Source organism: Athene cunicularia (assembly GCF_003259725.1).
Source record: "Athene cunicularia isolate RWA chromosome 4 unlocalized genomic scaffold, athCun1 chr4_part2, whole genome shotgun sequence".
Lineage (NCBI taxonomy): Eukaryota > Metazoa > Chordata > Aves > Strigiformes > Strigidae > Athene > Athene cunicularia.
This window is the reverse complement of record NW_020799099.1, coordinates 31,459,664-31,481,920: the sequence shown is the minus strand read 5'-3', so window position 1 is coordinate 31,481,920 and position 22,257 is coordinate 31,459,664. Positions and strand designations below refer to the sequence as shown.

The 22,257-nt window shown below is 39.5% G+C and overlaps 1 protein-coding gene across 2 annotated transcripts; it reads right to left on the bottom strand.

The window, feature by feature from the left end:
• Positions 1-76: 76 nt before the first annotated feature.
• On the bottom strand, positions 77-22,086 carry PRMT9 (protein arginine methyltransferase 9). Of its 2 annotated transcripts, none has more exons than XM_026848056.1 (14): positions 22,003-22,086; positions 21,562-21,640; positions 20,785-20,996; positions 20,110-20,258; positions 18,663-18,899; positions 17,939-18,106; positions 15,969-16,071; positions 14,732-14,838; positions 11,023-11,215; positions 7,065-7,248; positions 4,362-5,073; positions 2,821-2,974; positions 1,643-1,765; positions 77-1,434 (listed from the first exon to the last, which is right to left on the bottom strand). In XM_026848056.1, the coding sequence occupies exons 3-14, from the start codon at positions 20,968-20,970 to the stop codon at positions 1,198-1,200; spliced, it is 2,553 nt and encodes an 850-aa protein (XP_026703857.1). In that variant the 5' UTR covers positions 20,971-20,996; positions 21,562-21,640; positions 22,003-22,086; the 3' UTR covers positions 77-1,197. The 2 variants fall into 2 exon arrangements, with proteins under 2 accessions (XP_026703857.1, XP_026703858.1); XM_026848057.1 differs by having other exon boundaries at positions 21,562-21,609; positions 22,003-22,074.
• Between the last annotated feature and the right edge of the window lie 171 nt (positions 22,087-22,257).

Below are 22,257 nucleotides of genomic sequence, written 5' to 3'. Positions count from 1 at the left end.
CTGTACAACACTACTAAACCTAGTAATTTGAATTTATTTATCATGCTTTGGGTGGGGGGAGGAGTGGGTCTCCTAATATAAAACACCTCTGTCCTACTCTAATCTGCTTACATTTTGCTGTGCATTGTACTGCTTGGATGAAGGATGGTATACAGTTACTTTATCATCAGGAAAGTTGACATAATCATTACCTCTGTTTTGGAAAAAGATAAAATAAATTGGAAACCTTTCCTCCATCCTTCTAGAAAGAGCTTTATTATAGCAGTCTGTCAAGTGCAAGTTCAGCTGCAGGCTGGGACAGCTCCAGCAGTCCCTGAGATTAAACCAAAAGAGTCATCTGAGCCCTCTGACCTAATGAAGAGGGCATACAGATCATACATGCAGGGAGATTCTATAAAATAATTAGTGGATGGCTCTATACAGGCTCCTGTTAAGGAAATGCTGCTTCTACACTGAATAAACAACACAATATAAAGAAAATTAGTGACAAAATACCTTGCTAACAGTCTCATAGCTAAAGGTAGAATCAGTGCTGAGAGGCTTTTGTTAATCTTCCATTTGGATACAGATTTACTAGAAGGAACTTGTTACCTGCATTATATTAAAATGCAAAGCTGTAGAAGAGATGCGGGAGTACTGTGGTAACATGTAATATTGTATACCACTTTTCACATGAACAAGACTCTAGGCCCATTATATTACCAGAAATGATTCTGAGGGAATTTCAAGTTTACTAGCTTTACCTTCCACTCTAGAACTCGAGTTATTCAACAACCCTCCTTTACAACTTTTTCTAATTGTCTCCCTCTAATAGAGGTACATAGGGCACTTGGCACCTGAGAAGCAGAACCACAGCTTTGTGTCTCAAGACTCTTATCCTGAACAGCCACAGCTGTTTCTTTCTGGTACAGGCATGTGGATGCTTTTCTTCTTACTACAGATGATAGGGTAGCAAAAGAAGCCAGTCCCACTTTGGCTACAGTCACTGCAACAGCCAGCAGTCAGGTTTCTGCTGTGGTGAAGACACTACCTCCCCCAGTTGCCTGGTAAGATACCCTTCACAGGGCAAGGTGTAGTCCATCAGTGGAACTTAAGCATCTACTATTAAAGCAACAACAGTAAATAAAATTTAGACTTTAATATAAATTAACATCAGCGATGTTACACACAGCCAATTTACAGGTAATTAGCCACAGATCAGTTTACACATGACATTCTTTGCCGTTTAACCGTAATGCTAATATTGCTTTTATGGTGTTGAACATCAAGCACGAGTTCATCTCCAACCTGAACTTGGATGGGCTTATCGAGAACAACTGCAGCTTGTTTCCAGTGTGAGGACTTATCAGATGTATTCAAGCTGTGGTCTTCATCCAGATGTATGTGATACCAGAAGGGAATTGCAGTCACTTGGCCAGACTTACAAATTTGTACCTACAAATATTTAAAATACAAGTTTAATCAGTTAAATCCTTTCTAAAAAAAGAAAATAAAAGCCATTCAAACCATGTCAATCCATTTCAGAGATACCTGCAGACAAGTAAATGCTGTGTTGGAATTTTCAGTCAAGGTGAGCAATGAAGCAGCAGCTCTGAGGAACAGCAGTTAAGCATGCTTCTCACTTCACCTATACACAACTCACCTTCACTTCTCTGCTGGAACTGTTCAACAGAGGGTTCATGAGATCTAGCCTTAAAAGCTCCACTGGCTTGCTCAAGGGTAGACATGGTAATGTAGAGAGATCCAAATACACACGGACAGGCACCTAAGAGTACACAGACCATAACTTCAGGCAGGCATCAATAGCCATTAAAAAGTGAAAAGTTAAAAGGTTTAATCATAATGCAAAAGTTTCTAGGAATTGCTGTAATGCCTGTATGCAACAGCCAAAATGCAAAATACACCCTTCTAATCCCTTATGAAATGTGACTGTTGGGATACCAACAGTCAGCAGCATCCTGGCTTGTGTCAGCACTCGTGTGACCAGCAGAAGGAGGGAGGTGACAGTCCCCCTGTACTCTGCACTGGGCAGGCCACACCTGCAGTGTTGGGTCCAGTTTTGGGCACCTCAAGAGAGATCTCGAGGGGCTGGAGAGAGGCAGAGGAGGGCAATGAGGCTGGGGAAGGGCCTGGAGAATAAATCCTGTGAGGAGCCACTGAAGGAGCTGGGAGTGTTCAGTGTGAGGAGGCGGCTGAGGGGGGCCCTCATCCCTCTCTGCAGCTCCTGAAAGGACACTGTAGAGAGGCTGGGGCTGGGCTCTGCTCACAGGGTATAAGGGACAGAACAAGAGGGAACGGCTTGAAACTGCAACAGGGGAGGGTCAGGCTGGGCACGAGGAGAAAATTTTTTGCAGAAAGAGTGGTCAGAGAGTGGAATAGGCTGCCCAGGGAGGGGGTGGAGTCCCTATCCCTGGGGGTGTTTAAGGGTCGTTTAGATGAGACATGGGGGGATGTAGTGTAGGGGACAACTTCGTAGAGTTGGGCTGATGGTTGGACCTGATGATCCCACGGGGCTTTTCCACCCTGAATGATTCTGTGATACCAGGTGATGAAGGGAGATACTAACAGCACAGCCACTCTTTTGTAACAATAACACTGCATCTTACCTTACTCAGGCAAAACTTCTCTAACACCAGTCCTAAAACAAATGTTTTAGTTTATCTCAAGGTCTCTGTCTGGTCACATAAACCTCTCTTGATAACTTCAACAATATGAAAGAGTTTCAGCTCTTTGGTTTTCTTCCAGTTTATGCCAAATCCAAACAGCTAGACAGCTGCAGGCTTTGGAACTGTGCCTGGAAGACACCCAACAACTTCATACCTTGAACTGGTTGATAAAAGGGGCTATATTAAACCCAAGAGTTGGCTCTGTTCCTTGAACCGCACTCTCCAGTAACAGAGACTCTGATTCTACGAGCATCCCGTATACCAAAACATACTGTGGGAAAATCTTCCCTCCACTGTGAAGTAAACATCTGTAAAATGAGAGAGATTTCACCTCTAAAGCATATCATTCAACAGTAATGACAGAATATGAACTACGTTTAAGAAAGGCACATTAGTTCTTCCTCTGAAGTCAAGTGCTCATGAGCATTTGAATTTGATCCTATTTGACCAGACAGCTGTATCACACAAAAAAGGAAAACTTCTCACATAATACTTAAACTCTGGAACAAAGTGTTGTGTCAGTATTGGAAACAGGTGATATTTGAAGAAGATAGTGGGATTTATTCATGGCACCATCATCTAATATTGAAGGACTGGCAGAAATGCTTAAGGAAATGGGAAATCAGGGAGTACATACTGTTGAGGGCACTGGTTAAGGAGGCAGCATAGCCCTAGGGAGGCAAAACCCGGTGGGAATTTAAATCACCCTTCTTTAAGTGTTTAGCTAAAAGTTGACAGCAATATGAGAGACAGCATTTTTTCCTGAAAAAACACCTGAGCCTTGCTTGGTCTCTTGCTTCAGAATATCACAGTGCTAAGAGCAGCAACAGGATAGCAGCTTCCACTCAGCACAGTATCAAACACCTCCAATTCAATACAGATCCTTTCAGGTTTCCTTTTCCTATCACAGGCCTCCTTTCATACGAGTTGGGTGGCAAAATAGTACTCTGCTGGATGTATTTTCATGCCAACAGATTTGCATCTGCATATAAGAAAAGAGTAATTTCCCGTTTGTTCTTACAGAAAAAAAAATTAAAAAATCATGTCATCCAAAGATTTATTCAAAACTTACCAAAGATAGCAAACATAAGTTTGTCTGGAGTATTATACCATCACTAAGCATGAAGATGAACAGAAAAGATCCCCTCACACCACAAAAGGGGATAAACTCATTTCACATTTACTTTTTTTGCTATCCATTTCCATTATTTTATTTCTCTTGCTCTGCATTTCTCCTGCAGTGGGTAACACCTAGCTTTATTGCTGCCTCCCTGGCTGTTCTATCACCACATATTTGTCTTCCAGCACTATCAGTTTGTTCCAACAACAGTCTGACACATCCATGAATCTGCACCTTTCTAGCCTTGCACTAAGACTTACCTCAGTTATTACTGAGATGCTGGCTATCCTGGGAACTTCTGACAGACAAAGCAATAGATCTTACATTCATATTCTTGCATACAAAATATTTTTAAAAAATTTCCATGAAAGTGAAATCTTAACACTTTTTTTTTAAAAAAAAAAAAGATACATGCATACAATGGTTACAGCAGAAACACACTGGGAGGTTCAGTCTGTTCAGAAAACAAGTTTTCCCTGCTCTACAGAACCAACATGACAGTAATTTTGTATTTTCAAAAGTTTTCAGATAATTATGGATTCCTAGGAATACTTTTTTGTCTGTTGATACTGTACCTGGATATTGCAGCCTTTTCCATCACCTCCTGCTGGATTAAACCTGATGTCTCTATAACATCCAGGATAATAATACTCCACAATTTGTCTGATTTGGGTCTCTGTAGCACCACATTTTCATCTTCTAAGTGGCTGAGCCAAAACTCTAAAGTTTCCTTAGGGAAATGGTTAGCTTCTGCAATGACATTAAGTGCTGCCTGATGCTGTTCTTTCTCAATAGAACTGTAGGCTCTAACTGGTCCAAGTTTGCCAGCTATAACTGGCAGGATGGAGAAACCTTCAGATACATCTAAAATGTACAAAGGATCAGGAGCTGCATCTAGAGAGCTCTTGTTTTGACTCTCCTGGAGGTTCACCCCACTGCCATGTCCATCAACATCCATGGACTGCAAGTCCTTACTTGGATTTAAAGCCAACAGCACTTTGCCCATGGCAGCTTTAAAGCATTCGTGGTACGGTACATTGTTCAGCAGGGCTATTTCTGTGGATTCCAAGACACATACTTGAGCATTGCCATCCTGTTTGCTAGTTGTCTGAAGACCAGCCAGAGCGTTGCACAATTCAGCCTCATTGCCCAAACTCAGCGTGTCATCTCTGTTGCTGAAGTCCATCCCACACTCTGAAGTCAAAGAAGAAATCTTCTGGATCTTCAAGTAGCAGTCTTGGCAGCAAACTTCCATCACCACAGTATCTCCAGTCTTAACAGAATAATCTTGGCAAAACAGCAAAAGAAAAAGTCATATCAGTTACTTTACAGCAAACATCAAAGAAGTATTTATATTTTTTTTTTTTTAAAAAAAAAGCAGTATTATCTCATTTATTCATCAGTTGATACTAGCGTGCATGAATGAATTGTTCTGGTCTGTAGCCCACAAGGTGTAATCTGCAATTGTGTGTTGACATTCGCCTGAAACTGTCCCACACATCCAGTTATTCTCAAAATAAAGCACTATCTATTTACCATAGAAAGGCTTAAGTGTTCTGTCAACAGCAGAGCAGAACAAAAACATACTGGCAAAGAAACTCCTTTTGTTTTAAAATGCTAAATATTTACATTTTAATACCTCCTGTAGACAAAGGTAAATTTGTAGTTATGTAGAAAAGAATAGCTACAGTTTAGAAAGAGTAATTTACTCAGAATAAATTTTACTGGAAGATTTATGGTGTACAGCTCAAGATGGTCTTTGGATACTCTCCATGTATGTTCTAAGAAAGTAAATCCACTGATACTAAATAGAATTTCAAAATAAAAACGCTAGTTTGACAGACAGAGCCTCTTTCCTCCCCTACACTTTCTGGTGAATCAGTCTATGGCACAGCTGCCCCTACTGTCTCTTTATACAGATTTAGGAAGAGGTGCAGACTACCCTGAAGGCAGAGAGGCCTCACAGAGAGATCTGGATAGACTAGAGAGCTGGGCAATCACCAACCACATGAAATTTCACAAGAGCAAGTGCCTGATTCTCCACCTGGGATGGGGTAATCCTGCTTATATGTATCAAAGCTGGCCATCTGGGTAGGTGGCAAATGGAGTATGAATCAGTGTGCCCTGGTAGCCAAAAGGGCCAACCGTGTCCTGGGGTGCACTAAGCACAGGACAGCCAGCTGGTCAAGGGAGGGGACTGTCCCATTCTCCACCGCACTGGTGCGGCCCCACCTCCCATACTGGGTGCAGGTTTGGATAGCTCAGTAAAAGAAGGACATCAGGCTATTAGTGTGTGTCCAGAGGAGGGTGACCAAGATGGTGAAAGGCCTCGAGGGCAAGCCTGATGAGGAGTGGCTGAGGCCACTTGGCTTGTTCAGCTTGGGGTGACCTCATTGCAGTCTACAGCTTCCTCAAGGGGGGCAGTGCCGACCTCCTCCCTGGTGACCAGCAACAGGACACAAGGAAATGGAACGAAGCTGCATCAGGGGAAGTTCAGATTGGTCATTAGGCAAAGGTTTTTCCACAAGGAGGGTGGTTGTTCACTGGAACAGGCTCCCCAGGGAAGCGGTCACAGCACCAAGACTGGCAGAGTTCAAGGAGCATCTGAACGACCGCTCTCAGGCACGTGATGTAGTTTGATGTAGTCCTGCAAGGAGCAGGGATTTGGACTCAATGCTCCTTATGGGTCCCTTCCGACTTGAGATTTTTCTAAGATTCTGTGAAACAGGACAATGGAAAATGGGTGAATGGAGAGTAGAGGCTGCTGAAAATGACACTGCCACTGTGTGTGTGGGGGGAACAGTATTCAAGTTGAGTACAAAATGGGGGTGAGAGGTAGGCAGGAATCAGAGAATGGTTGGGGTTGGAAAGGACCTCAAAGATCACTTAGCAGCCAGCAATTCCTACCCCACCTCCCTTTCACAAGTCACATCTTGACTAGGTAGAGCCAGTCAGTAGCCCCGCTTTTTGGAGTTGCTTCACAGCGTATTTCATTCAGTGTAGAAAAAAACCTCCAACTTACTGAAAAACATTCTTCCTGATCTTAAGCAGATCCTTACAGGTTTCTTAGCAGAGTCCCACAAACAAGCCCCTGATGTAGGGCCTGTGTACTACTACAGTCCACAAAGACGATCAGGAACCATCTCACAGCTACTTGCTGCTGAACTTCTCCTAAATCTATTTGCTGCCACTTCCTTATCTCTGAGACAACCTAACTAGCTCAAAACCAAAATGAAAACAAGTTAATATACCGCAACAAGAAAATTCAGAGGACATACCAAGGAGGCCCTGCACGGGATAGACTGCCTGTTCCCAGCAAGTTTCCTCACTGGGGCTTGTAGATAGAGCATGCTCATCATCAAGCTGTAGTACAAACCACACCACAACAGCATCTAGTGTTCCTCTTTCAGTGACTGGCAGGCTGACCTTCCAGGGCTTTCGAGCTGCAAGGCTTTTGAGCTCCTGCCCAAAGTGGAAAGAGAAAAAAAAAAAGTGAGAGTTTCTTTCCATAAATAAAAAGTGGGGGTTTTATTACACTAAGTCCCCCAAATTTCTGCACCAATCCATGGGGGCACCCAAGAGAAACGACATTAACAAGCCACTGGATTACGAATTATCATCATTAGTACTCACTAGCATGGGAACCGTCTTCCCACATGCAAGTGCAATTATCCCCATGACCAACCTTCATCCATCAGCCATTAAAGCAAACCGTCTACATCTAAGAATATACATATTTAGAAATACTGAAAACTGCAAGAAAGTCTTTAGACTGGCAAGGCTTGTCTTATCAGAATAAAAACAGAGCCACTCTTTTGGGCTGGATTCAAGCCAATGTTTAGGTACATGCTTCACTTAAAACCTGTGTTAAATCAGTTCTAGAAATACTGTATGTAAGCAATGAATTTGCTCAGAGGTAAAGCAAAATCATTACAAAACCACGAAGTCAAACATCTTTGAGGATATATTCTCTACTACCTGGGCAAGAGGGCTTTTGTAAAGGCTCAGCCATGTACAATTTCACTACTAGGAAGAACCAAGATCTCCCGTAAAAGGATCAGGTTATAAATTTTCCAGTACTCCCAAAAGTTTTGCATATGTAACAGGAATTAAGTCTTCTTCTATGTACAATTTATTTTCCTCTGTAATTGCCTTCTGCTACCAACATTCACAAAAATAAAAGTCCCAGCTCTAATGTCTTAAGACAGATATGGCATGAATCAATTAACAGGAGGTCAAGCACAAGGGACCAAAGATTCTCTTAGTCGTAACCATTCTGCTTAGTAACAGTCTTTTCTAAACATTTATCATCTTCCTGATCTGCTTATGTCAACATTTGTCCTCTCTAAGTTTCAATCGTAAAATACACAGGGCAAACGAGAAGTTCCATTCTAAGAACATGATTAGCTCTCACATGCTGCATTTTTTATTCTTCCTTGTTTATTCTCATACTGTGTTCTCCAAGAGTTGGTCAACCTCTCTTCTAAATTGAGTGAAGACTGAACAATGCACATGTTAAAATTGCTGGACACTAATGAAGTTCATAATAAGATCTCACTACTCTTCAATAAAAGTGCTTTCCTGATAGTCATCTTTTCTGTACATCTTCAACTGGAGAGAACAAGAGCAGTAAATTGAAGCCTTGCTGGCAGTTATCCCCTGGAAGCAAGACAGCAAGAGCACAAGCATGCACCTGTTTTTCAGTTTCTGGGTAGTTAACAGCTGTTTAGAAGCTTATTCATTATTAAAAATATTCTTCCTGATTATTCCTCAAAAGCAGCAGGCCTACGGTGCCACTTAGCATCCACTGGTGCTAGTAACCGTAGTGTTACATCCCTATCTTGTGGCACACAGCACAAAAACCCACTCGAAGGCAGTTATTTCAGCCTTTCCTGGTCTCTACCATGCTGCTTATCCCATATTTATTCCTCACATTTGTCCACTGCATAAATCTTTTTCTATTATTTATGACAATTACAGACTCAAACAGCTCTAGCACATCAGGATGGCAATTTAACAACTAGTATAGTTATAGAAACAGCAAAGAAAATAAAAGCCATGATGCAGGAACAGGCAGTAAAAAACCCAAAATGCTGCTATGCCACATAGTATCCTCTGAACAAGAAAAAGGTAACTGCCATTAAAAAAAAGTAAATAGGACTACAAAAATAGAAGGAAAAACTACAAAAAGAAGGCAGTTACCAAGTTTCCTATGTCTTGATCCAGAATTTCTCAAATATTCCGCATAGTAACTTCCCATGAAAATTAGGAAGAGCCAATATCCATAATTGTTGGCAAGAGCACAGTTGCTTTAGGGCCTGAAAGTGAGACTGAGCTTTAATTACTGGCTGCTGAGGTAAACACTCACTTCCACCCCCAGTGGCACTCACCTGCTGACAGCAAACACAAACACAGGTAGTACCTGGCCAGGTGCAAGTGTCTGAAGCCTGTAATTATAGTCACATCTCTGCCTGGGAGGAACTGAGCTGCTGCTGCTGCTACTAATAACAGCACTAATGAAGTAATCAGCATAACTCAGCTGCTTTTCTGTTTGGTTGTTTTTCTGGGGGTTTGTTTTTTTTGTGGGTTTTTTTGTGTGTGTGTTTTGTTTGTTTTAAATTTCAACTTATTATTTCTGTGATCTGTACCAATGTCTTTGAAGCCTCCTACAACTCAGTTTGAGAAACACTGTTGTACCTTATTTTGCCTTTTTCTCAGTTCTGTCCATTTAGGCCTGGATAGTTAGTACAAGTAGAATAAATTCAACATCCCTCTCATTTTTTTAAATACAAGTTTAGAAAACAGTAGTTTGGAACTGCCTTACTAGTGCTAAGTGATTTATTATCCGAATTTCAATCTTTAGTAGGTAATTCTGTAAGTATAGCAGGTTTTTTTATTCCAAGAGGAGCATAGACAATTTTTCTTTTTTCGCTGCAGTTATCAAACATTCAAGTGTGGCCATGACAAAGCCAAAAAAACCCACCAAACAAAAAAATTCTCAGGTTGAAAGTAACCTACCATTGTTTGGAACTGCCACATTTGTCCAGTGACAAAGTAACAAACAGTAACCAATTATTCCAAATAAATAAATTAGATTTCCTCCCTTTACCTGTACTTATGATATCTTTCCATTTCATGACAGGAACACTCCATTAGTCTAACTGAAACTTCAATGGAGCAGTTCTGAAATACAGTTTAAAGAGTAACACTCTTCCTCACTCTTTAAAATTATCTTTACATATCTGGCAGTGTAGGCATCTCAGATCAGAGTAATGGTTTCTTATTGATGCTAGAAGCAACATTAGGTCACAGAGACTGCTCCCAGTAGTGTACTGAAGAGCCTTGTCTATTTCATTTTTAATCTCAGGATGTCAGACAAGCCAACTAGGAAAAGCTATTGATTCAGAGACATTGCAATTCCTGGCTAAGCAGTAGCCAAGAATAATTTAATTTATGTAACAGAATCTATTTTAAGCTCTGACTCAATGCTAACTCCTCACCACAGGTCAACAAGCAAGACATACACCAGAGATCAGATGTATCATCTTTTTTGCATGCTCAGCTGCGAGCAGCTGAGGTCCTTGCCTTACAGTTCAGGCCTATTCAGTATATGCATACAACATATTTTGTGAAAAATACACAAAATAGGACTACTGTATTTTAAAATGCTGTGTAACTGAAATACCCTAAAATACCAAAGGAGCTGAAGGGTGGAATCAAACTGGTTGAATAGAATAAGCTGATGTCTTCATCTCCCTTCTGTTTTACACTTACCCATCAACACCTACAGACATTTTTATGCCACATGTAAAATACATGCTCTTTTCAAGAGTTTATTCTCCTTCTCAAAAGAAGAAACACCATCTCTTCTTCAAGACTAACTTTAGCTTATTCCTCTGTCAGCTCCACAACTGCATAAATCATTTAAGATTGGTTTATGGCATTCTTTCTCCCCTTCTCTGTAAAGGCTTGCAGTTGTTTGATCCTATGGTGAGCTAGTTTAGTTCCCTAAACTATGCCAAAGAACTCCACCTTCAAAACCTCACAGACTATCACCTGATGAATCACATCACCACACAACCAGACAAGTATCAAACCCAGCAGAGGGTTTCAGCGCAGCCCTGACAACTTTGCACTTGTGAACTGTTCTGAAATTGAGCCCAGAAAGCAAATAAGATACAGGGTTCTCATGATTCATAGATTACTTATAAAGGCCATAAAAAACAAAATCGTTACCTGAAGGTTATTGAAATCTACTGTCATTACTTGACAAGGTTCTGTTAGAGGTATGTAACCTCCAGGAATACGACTGAGCTTCTCCGTGGTGTAAGGTTCAACAGTTTCCTCTGAACCAGCAGAAGCATATGTTGGACTAAAAAACTGCACTGAATTCGACAAGCACACACCAGCAACTTCTTGTATTTCCACCCTGGGAGTAAAGGGAAAAAAAAGGAAGAAATGAAATGTCTTCATAATCTTCACAAAATTTGACCAAAATACCCAAGAGAAATTCTTCCCAGACTGGCTAAGTATTTTTACATGTACAGAGTTTAAGAATAAAACCCCTGAAAAATAGTAAAAAAAAAGCCTGGGAGGTTTTTTTTATATTCACATGAGCTCTAAAGCAAAATGAATGCACATCTCTTTCAAGAATCACAACTGAATGATGTCACTAGAAAGTGAGAAAAAGACTAGTATGTCCTTTGTTGAAGGCCACAGACTTTTGCTCCCTAAAGTACCATCCACTGAGTCTTGACAGAGAACTAGGAAGAACATACCCTATGATAGCAAGAAAAAAACCAAACTTTTCTTCTGCCACTGCATTAGAGAGAGAATGAAAGTGTTTCCTTCAGGTGAACAGAATAGTCAGAATAAAGACACATAAATATGCAATAGGAAAATGCGTTTTTGGAGTCTCTGACAAAACTTTCCTTTCCCAGTACTTTTTTATATAGTTATGAAGCATAATTTGTGCAGAGTAAGCAAGCAAATGTACATTCTTACAGTGAGCCGCACTGAGAAGTTCAAGTGACAGCCGGTTAAATTTCTGCTTCTATAGCTATTATTAATTCTGAATCACTTTCTCGGGAACGTCCCCTCCCTGCAACTAAGTATGACTAGACAGGCTGTCTGATAACATTCTCATCAGATATGGTCACCTCCTTGAAGCTCCCAATCTCAGAATTGAGTAAATTGCCTTCTGTCATAACCTGGATTCTTAGGCAAATCTATTTTGACCATTATGCATAGCTAAAATACAAAAACAAATTGGACTCCATCTTTGGAGCAGAGTCGCTAGCAATAAAAGTATACGTGACATATAGAAAGCACGAAGTAGTAACAACTTCACAATAAATACTAAAAAACCACAACAACATTATCAACAATTAAAATCTTCTCATCTGCTCAGTGAGGTAACTTAGATATTTTAACAAGTATGAGAATGTATTCTCCTTCACTTGAAACTAAAAAGAATACATGGATTCAGAAGAAATACTACAACTAAAACAAAACAGCTGCTGTACAAGGCCTATATTGTGGAAGAGCACAGCGCATTATTATATTATCATGAACCCTTCTGGCTTCAATACATAAGTACAGTAGGGCCACTTCACTGCCTCTCTTTCCAGGGCCTAATGAATTAAAAATTAAACATTAAAAAACCTCAAGCCTGTAATTCTTACAGTGACTTAAATTAGTAAATTAACCCACATTCTGGCATATTTTATTCAAAATAACTACACGTAGAGGCACTAATGTAGCAGACAATGTTCTCCTAAAGTATTGTTTTACTGTCACACATGACTCTTGAAAGTTATCTAGTTTAAACTTGAAAACCAGTATGTACGCTCTGGTATCTTAAAAAGTTTTGTGGAAGTCTAAATTTATCCTTAGTAAAACTCAAGCCTTCTCACATGTTTGTCAGTTCATTTGTTCTTCCAGAATTAAGCACATTGCACACGGATGCAAAAAAAACACTTCAAAGAGAAAGCAGTTATTTTAGGAGAAAATTTAAAGCTAACCATAAAAAAAAAAATTATGTAACATCACAGCAGAGTTCAGCCCTATAGTCATTCTACGGAACACAATGCATACAAGCACCACCAGCTATAGTAGAGAAACATTACAATTATCACTAAACATCAAGTAATAAAGCTACAATAAGGGGCAAACCAGCACAAAACTTTTTGTAAAGTTGGCTTAAGTGCACCAAAAACAGAATTCCAATAAAACTGGTTTGATTTTTCTAGAACTTCACTATATCCTAGGAAGAAAACCTAAAAACAGAGTACAAGAAATGCAGCATAACTTAAAATCACTAAAACAAAAGGACAGAACACAAAGCAGAAGATCAGATCAGACATAGATGACTGATATGCAACATCATCAACAATTGGAGTGGAAGGGGATTCCCTCCCTCTGCAAGATGAATCAGTGTTTGGTAAGGTTAATAACACTTTTCAACGTACTTCAAAAAAAACCCAAACCAAACTCCAGTATTCATAGATTTCTGTGCTCTACCTCTACTTATAACCACTCAAAGTAAATCATGATGAAAAGCTCAAAGGAAAGTTGTACAATTAATACAAGACAAACTGTGCTAGATGACATTAAAAAAGCACGAGAAAAAGAGATACTGTCACACTGCTATTTCATTAGGCATCCTGATCTTAAAAAAAAACATCCAAACCCTCAAGTTTTGCTGTAGATCATCAAAACACTTAAGGAAATGTGGAGACATGCACATCAGAATAATTGTTCAAGGAGATCTGGATAGCTTAAATCTGAGAATACACAAGTGCTTTACAAAAAGCTTAATAACACTTGTTAAAACAGACTTAAGACAGGTATTCTTACCCTGAGCAAAAAAGGGGTCTCAAACTAAAAAGTCAGGAAATTTTTAGAGAAACATTTTTCTTCTTCCTAGAGCATATAATTATTTTGTGGTAATAATTTCAGTCCTGCTAGCCACCTGACCTTAAGCTACACTAATTAGGATGGATTCTTAATTCAACAATCCAAAATACAGTACATTAACTTCATCCTCTTTACATTTTGTAAGGAACAGTCAATGCCATGTTTCAAGCCAAAAACTTATCTTCGAATTGATGAATAATTAACTTTGCCTAAAAGAAAGTTCTTCTAAAATCATCTCCCATGGGAACTTTAGTCTCTTTCTGATCATTGCCCAGGTCTACTGCATTAGCAAAATGACTGATGCTGCCTGGCTTTTTTTCATCCAGTACACTAAAGCTCCTGGAAAAGTTATGTTTTCTTTAATCTGCAATGAAGATTAATCTTAAAATACATCAGGTCCACTCCTATCAGGCAGAAACTGTCTCCATACAGTGATACTGTTCTAGAAGATGAGAATAAAAATTAATAAAAGCAATTGATACAAGTCAGAACTGGACTCAGCAAAGAAATCCTACTGTATGCTTCTTCAGAATTAGGCAAGGCATGTATTCAGAAAGATAATACTAGGTGGGGTTAACAACACTTAGGCTTTACAAAATCCTGTCCTCATCTTCTGAAAGGGTTACATCCAGCAGCAAGGTGTGGAGCAGATTATAAAGAAGGTAAAATGAGGACAAAGGCCAAGTGTTAATCCAAGAATCTCCAATACAGAAATTGAGAAGTATTTTCTTTACTATTAAGGAATTAAATTTCTTATGTATGTGTTGTAGGCATTTATTTCAGCTTAACTCAAAATCAAGAGTTTCTGATGAAGCGATCTAGAAAGTCCAAACCTTAATGGAGGAGGGGAGAAAAGCATGGAAAAGGGGTGGGGAGAGTGAGAGCTGAAATCTGTTTAGTGAAACAGATAATCAGCCATTCAAAACCAAAAAAAAGATACCAGTGAATGAAATATACTCAGTAAAACACACCTGTCTCTTTCCAGATAACAAATACAGGTTCAAACTGTGCTAGAGTTTAAACTTACCTGTGATATCTACGTATCTCTTTGCATTCTACTGCCATCCCAAATATTGTAGCACTTGCAGGAATAACTCTGCCATAGTCTCCACTACTGACATCTTGATTTTTAGGCTGTGGAAATACGAACAACATGCAATGAGACAATGACCTATTTCTACCACTACTGCAAAGCCTAGGTTACATATTAATGAGCCATTTGGGATGTCAGTCAAAACATCAGTAAATTCTTAGTGACTGGCAAAGCTTCTGGTCTTGTCATTCCAGTTGACCATTAAAGGAGTTAAATACTGTGTTTCAATATCTCCATGCATCAGCTTTCCTGTTCCATCTACTACTTCCTCTGTGTAATTCTAAAAGTGGTTTTTAATTTGTATTCTGTCAGAATATATTGAAACATTTGAGGACCTTTCCTTTATGCATCATTCCTCTACTTAACACTAGAGGTCATCAGTTTCACTTCAATAGAATAGCTCTCAGATAGATAAGACTTTAAGTTATCTGGAATCATGGCAACATCAAAATAAAAAAGTCCTCCTATTTCATAAGGCCTAACAGAGGTTAACCATGTAAGACTCCTTGTTTTATTACTTTGCTTAACATATGCTAGCTAAAATGCAAAATAAAGTAAAATCCAAGACCCACTGGAATTGTTTCATCTTCAAAAAAATTTCAAAGTCAGCAAAAATAAATTAAAAGCATAAGCATATGGCATATTTATCAAATTATATTTGACTGTTCCCTAGAGTTATGATGAGAAAGAATTCTACCACAATTCAGCATTTCTGATGTGACTTTCTACTACTAGTTGGTATCCAAAAATGACCAAGTTGTAGTCAAAGATACAGGAAAAAAGTGCCTTTAAAACACATGCAAAAATCTCTCTGGTGTTACTTACAAAGAGGGATGGAAAAAAAGAAGGAAAAAAAGAGGAATGAACAGTGATCAACAGTGAACCATCTCTGTATGATGGAAAACTACATGAGGGAAACATGCATTGCAAGTACCTGTCTACTGGGAACATGACCTCACAAAAGGACAACGTATGCAGCTGCCTTTCACCAAAACCAAACTCTTAGAACAAACCCAGATGACTCATTTTTAAAACATCAATAGGTAGAAAACATTCACAACAGTTCTTCATTCACATACATCTATGAATGTGCACACACATGTATATACACACAAATATATATGAAATAAAACAGGAATCCCGTTTATACATACATACCCACATGACATACCTTTGGTTGTAAAAGAAGATGTTCCCAAGCATGTATCAAGCTCTCCACAATCCCCTCTCCAAATAAACCAGCATCAACTGTTTCCGTGACAACCAAGGAAACTCTAGAAAGAAAGAGACCTCCATGAAATATAATGTATAACACACATTCCTATTAACAGCCATTCTTTCAAAGAAAAAAAAAACCACTATACCCATGTGAGATCAGAGCAAAACTTCTACTAGTGTTCTGGTTTCATTACAGACGGGCAATTTAATTCTTCCAAAAAATTATGTGTTGAATTATTGTTAAAGGTTATTCAACTTTTGCAGATATGCAGATAGAAGAGAAAAAAATATTGAGCAAGAGTTTACCATAAAGCTCCTTGTAATTTAAAAATAAAGTGTGTGGGAAGAATCTAGCCAAAACAGGAAGATGTTTCAGCCCTGGCACACAGCCAATGATATTGTGGAATATGTATTTTGTCTGAATCTTGTGCAAGGGTATTCATGCACATGTGTTTAAAAGGAACTAAAAAAATCAACTATACTCAAAGCACAATAAAATTACTATGCAGACTAACGGACCCTAAACCCCTTTGGATTTAAAACAAAAAAATATACAGCATAAGACATTTCCAGAAGAGTAACAATTTATTCCTGACGGGTGACATCCAGTCATCATATACATTAAGAAGATATACATGATCAGTTACTTAGCTCAACTGACACAATCCGACATGGCTTGACTGGCACGCTAAACCATAGGAGCATCATCATTTCAGATTGTGAGCCTGTACCATCACCAGACACTTCATTAAATGTTAGTCATTAAAAGTAAAATGGATTATTTCCCTCCCACTTTTCATCTGCATCCCTAGTAGCAGTGAGCTGAAGTGATAAACCAGCCCTTCACATATACCGAACCACACAAAAATCCCCTCAGATTTCTATCTGCTAAAAATTTACAGATCTTCCTGAAGAATCCTGTGGAATGGGACAGTGAGCAAGGAGGAGCAGGGTAACAAAAAAAGCCTAGATCACATATACTAAAAGCTGTAACGCTGATCAAATTCTAGTCTGCCAAAAGCAATTCCAAGCTGCTCACTTTTCGCAGTAGCTCTTGCAATGCTTTCGAAGATGTTACTTTATAGCAGAAAAAAAGCTACTTGATTTTTCCAAAGCACATGGATCTGTGCTATACAGTCAGGTGGGCGGCTATGTATGTATAAACGAAAAGTTCAATACAAACACAAAAAGGTACTACTCTCACAGGAGAAATTGCAACACACTTCCACTGAATTTTACTCCATACTCAAAGCCCTGTGGGCCCCTCCCACGGCAGGGTGATGACATTCACAGCCTGAGTCAGTCCAGCTATCACCAGCCTTGCAAACCCAAACCACCAGGAACTCACATGTGGCACCTTCCTCTGCTTCCAAAACACAACAGAACTCGCCTTAGGGGATAGAGGGGAGGGGAAGTTTTCTCCCACTCCCTGATCAGAAGGGGCAGACAATCTGCAATTTCTGATCTAAGAAATACAGAAGTTGACATGGAGTTGCAGGTATGTGGTCTGTCCCAGAAATGGTCTTCCCTTGCAGGCCCTATTTCATACCTCCATCCTATTCATGGGCTGCACAAATGAGCCACAAGTTAAGTACAAAAGTGCGTTAAAATTACTTTTATGATGTAGTCATCTAATTTCTCTCTTTCTGTTGCTGCAATACAATTGCATATACCCCAAAGCTCCCACCACGGAATTACACTCCTTGATTTATGACACTGTTGAACCAACATAGAAATTAGCACAATCTAAAGAACGCATGACAATTCCTGCAGTGCTCTATGAAAACCATAAAACATACAGAGAACGTTCTCATATTCCAAGTAATATCATGGGCAAAGTTATTTCCTGTTAAGGTCACAGAATATTTTCCATTTTCTTTAAGAGCAAATTAAAAATAGTATCAACTGAGTGCAAAAACGTACCTTTCAGGTATGTGCTTTGGAATTTCTATATCAAGTGACTTCAAATGCAGAAGTTTGATCTTACTTTCCATATTATTTGCTGCCACAACATCACAGGCAAGTTCATACATGGTTTTTGATAATTCACAGGCGTAGACAAAAGATGCTCCTGCCTTTTTTGCAAACATACTGAAAAACAACAATCAGAGCTTTTTCCTTCCATTTTAAATTATTTTAGGTAAAGTGTGACAAGACACAGAGTTCTTAAGTTCTATATCCATATCTGCCTCATATTTCTAAGAAAAAAGTTCAACTCCAAAAATCATCATTAAGCAAACTAGTATCTCTTGTGTGAACACTGGTATCATATAAATTGATATCCTCTTGATATGCTATCACCAGAACAAAACATGTATCATAACGATACTCCCGCAGCTATACTAAATCCACTCTTTATACTAAACTCAATATTTAAAGGCAGGACACACAACATTACAACTCCAAAACCAATATGAGTAATTCAATTTACACAGCAGTTACTGGCACAAAAAGCATATGCAGCAAAAAATTTTAAAAGGGTTCAAAAAAATACTACTAGACACTAACCTCCTGACTCACTGACTTAAGGAAATAAAGCTTTCAGAATTTTTGTCACAATAAAGGCATGAAAAAAAATTTATTTTTTTCACTAGCAACCAAATTTTGTTCCTATTAAGTTCACGTTAAATATGCACCTATGACACACCTCAAAATTCCTGTTCCTGTTCCAATATCAAGGACAGATTTGCACCCTGAGCGGACAGCGCTCTCAATTGCTTTTAGGTAAGTGAGGTTCCTCTTGGTATCGTTGAGCATGATGAAGTGCCAGCGTTCCACAAGCCAGTTTGCAACACGGTAAAAATTCTCCTTTGCATCAGCAAAGTCTGGGTTAAGCTTCACTGCTTTATGAAAATATCCAGCAGCTTCATCTCTAAAGCCCATTCTAAATAGTAAAAACGACAAATAAATAGAAAGCATTCATTCAGCTGCCAAGCATTTGTAAATATCTGTGGGTCTGTAAAGAGGTCTTACATCAATTAAAAGACAGTGGGAATATTTTGCATTAGTTAGAAAGATTATCTTTAAAAACACTGATATTATTTGATGAAAAAAAGAATTCCTTACAGCTCTCTATCAAATCACTTTAAAGTGCAAAGCTAGTCCAAAAATACCATCAAGTCAAGAGAATGCTACAAACCCCCAAACTGCTTTACTGTATCTAACTGGAACACACTGAAAAACAACCAAATTTTGAGTTGCCAGCACTTGCATTAAGTGGCAATTTTGAAACTAAACTGTGAACTTGAATCAAGTTTTTACAATACATATAGCATATTCTCAACTCAGGCAGCACTAAAAACAACCTAAAATCTAAGAAACACAATAAAGATGTATGTTTTGATATAATGCTGGGGGAGTTGTTCCTTAAAACAAAGTAATAACAAAGAGTAAACCCAATTAAAACTATCTGGATCCATGACATGTGATTTCAGTCTTAAAATTCCAGTCTTGGAAGACTTCAGAACCCTGAACAACAGCAAAGCACCATGTTATGCACTGTTTGGAGAAAGCAGGAAAAGAATGCTTTAGTTAATGAAAGCATGAACTCAAACCATTTAAGAACAGCCCTAGACAGTATAATACACATGGCCAGCTTCTTTACTTCAGAGGTCTGTTATATGTGACCTCAAGAAGGACCAGAATTAAAGACAGTATTCAAAGGCAGTAATTTTCAGGGATCTAACAGGAAAAAAAAGGAAGAACTTCAAAAATTACAGGTTAGCTGCAACAATAGTTAACACAGTGAGGCAGAACAACTTTGGTCTTTTTTTTGTTTAGTAATTCCTTAACAAATTTTTAGAAATTATTTAAAGGCAGTGCTTTTAGGTTTTACTTTATGAAAATGGCTTTTTTTTTTTTTTACTTTTGCTATGATAATCAACATTTTTTTCATAGCATTTTTCATAGCATTGGCTACTCTATTTTAAGCTGACAAATAGACCTGAAGTTCAAGTACATGCTATACAACATTAAGCATATGCTTGCATTTACTTCTTTTAAGCATATTTTAATGTACTCTGCTGAACTGGACTTTATTAACATAAATTACTACACATAAACCTTACAAAAACTGAATATATATTACTACAAACCTGAAGAGATGTTCTCCCATACTATTACATATCACTTCATCATTTGGATACAGTTCAAGTGCTTGTTCATAACAGTTAAACAGATCCTGACTCCGTGCCAGAGAATCTAGCTCTTCTGCCCATTTAAATAGAGTAAACTGAAACGTTTCCTAGAAAATAAAACATATACCACAGGGTTGCTGGTAGTTACCAGAGTAGAGAACTGAGCCCTGAGAACACCTAGAGACAGGTATCCTGACATCCACCTGAACACCCTCATTTCCCTAAGCAGCAGCACACAATTGTTTGCTACCATGTCATTAGTCAGCTCACTTGAAACTCTGTGGATATCCGAGAGCTTATTTCTGCTTCTTCATCACCCAGCAGTGTATACTAAGAGCCTGTGTGTATATTAGTGCATGCTATACTACAAGCCAATACTAACAAGGCCCTATTTTTATTAAACTTAGTTGACACACACAAACTAGAAGTGTATCAGTTCCCTTCCCAGAGGCATAGAGAGCTTATTAAGCAAGTTACCAGCTGTCTCCATTATTACTGTTTTCTGCTTTTCTTTTGAAGACTAAGCAGGAAAAATCAGTTACATACAAGAAATCATAAGCACAAAACACGTCATCAAGCCTCAAGAGGAATACAGTAAATAAAGTTGTATCAAGCAATTCAAAGAGCACTTACTTTGACGCTAGTTTTTAACTCGGGAGCTAGATTTAGTACCAAGAGATAGTGAGCATATGCAGTTCCAAAATCCTGGTCCTCCAGGCAATGCTGAGCACTCTGCAAAGACCTGGAAACCAACTCTCGCCTGCCAGCTTCCTGACCACCTCTGTGGTTACAATGAAATTTAGCACTGGAGTTGGGCATTCTGGTGATGTAAATACTCGCTCTTCCTAAAATAAAGAGAGTTGTGTATACTGGAGGCCAAAAAGGTTGCACACAAAGCTGACAGATCAAACAACATTTTCATTTTCACTGACCTTAGTAAAGCCATCCTCCCTCTCCCCAAATCTTAGGCGTTCAAAAACATGCTAATCTTTATGTTATTGAAAATTCCATCAACTTTAACATAAGCATTCACCATTCAAAAGTCAAGCACACATCACATTTATGTTAGACCAGGTCCTGGAAGCAGGTTACACTTCTTCCCTTTTTAAGTTTAGTTTATCTAATACATATTTTAGCATGTCTTTAGCCAAACAGTGTTGCACGCTGGAAGTTCACGCACTCGTAAGTTTCATCACCAACCACAAAATCTGCAGCTAAAACTTCTCCACTTCAACAATGGGATCTTCACATAGCAAAGACTCCCCCCCAAAAAAGAGCTAACAAGCTGTTTATTTTACACAAGACAAAATAACTATTTTTCCCCTTAAGAAAACGTTAGAGTTATCAGAATCAATATGCACATTTGTATTATTGCGTTTGTTACCACTTTAACTTTTAATGCTTACTTACAGAAGAGGACCTAATACCACCTTCAGGATTTTCAGATGTATCCTAAAGCTGAAGAAAGAGAACGTTACATGGACAGGGGCTGCAAGAAACACAGCGCCATTACAATCAGGCTTTTTTTTTTTTCTTTCTTAAAAAGCCCCTAACAAACATCGGCCACGTCTCGAGCGAGCACCAGTACTTTACACAGCGGCATACAAAACTAGAGAGGGCCGTACAAGCTCGCCTGCTGTAGGTATTTGGGGGCCCGGGCGGCAGAGAGGGCGCGGGGACCAGCTCCAAGCGGCGGGGAGCGCGGCGCCACCAGAAAACCCCGCAGGCCGCGCTACCTCCAGACACTGCCCCACTCGCGGAGCGAACCCCAGGGCCGCTGCCCCGGCGCAGGGAAAGCAGCGAGGTGGTGCGAGGAGCTTCCCTTGCGCCGGGAGCTCCCGGAGCCATCACCTGCTTGGCACGGAACGAAGCTCCCACACAGCCGAGACGCGCGCTGAGGACTACCGCCATCTTAGGGCCGGGCAGAAGTCACGGCGCATGCGCAGAGGGCGACGACTGGCGTGAGGGTGCCACCGCCATCTTGGTGCCGGGCAGAAGTTACCATGCATACGCGGAGCGGTGGGCGCGAAGGCGGGCGTAAGGGGTCTGCCGCCGACGGGTCCTGAGGGCGAGGTCCGCGGTCTGGCCGCCTCCCTCTGGCCTCTG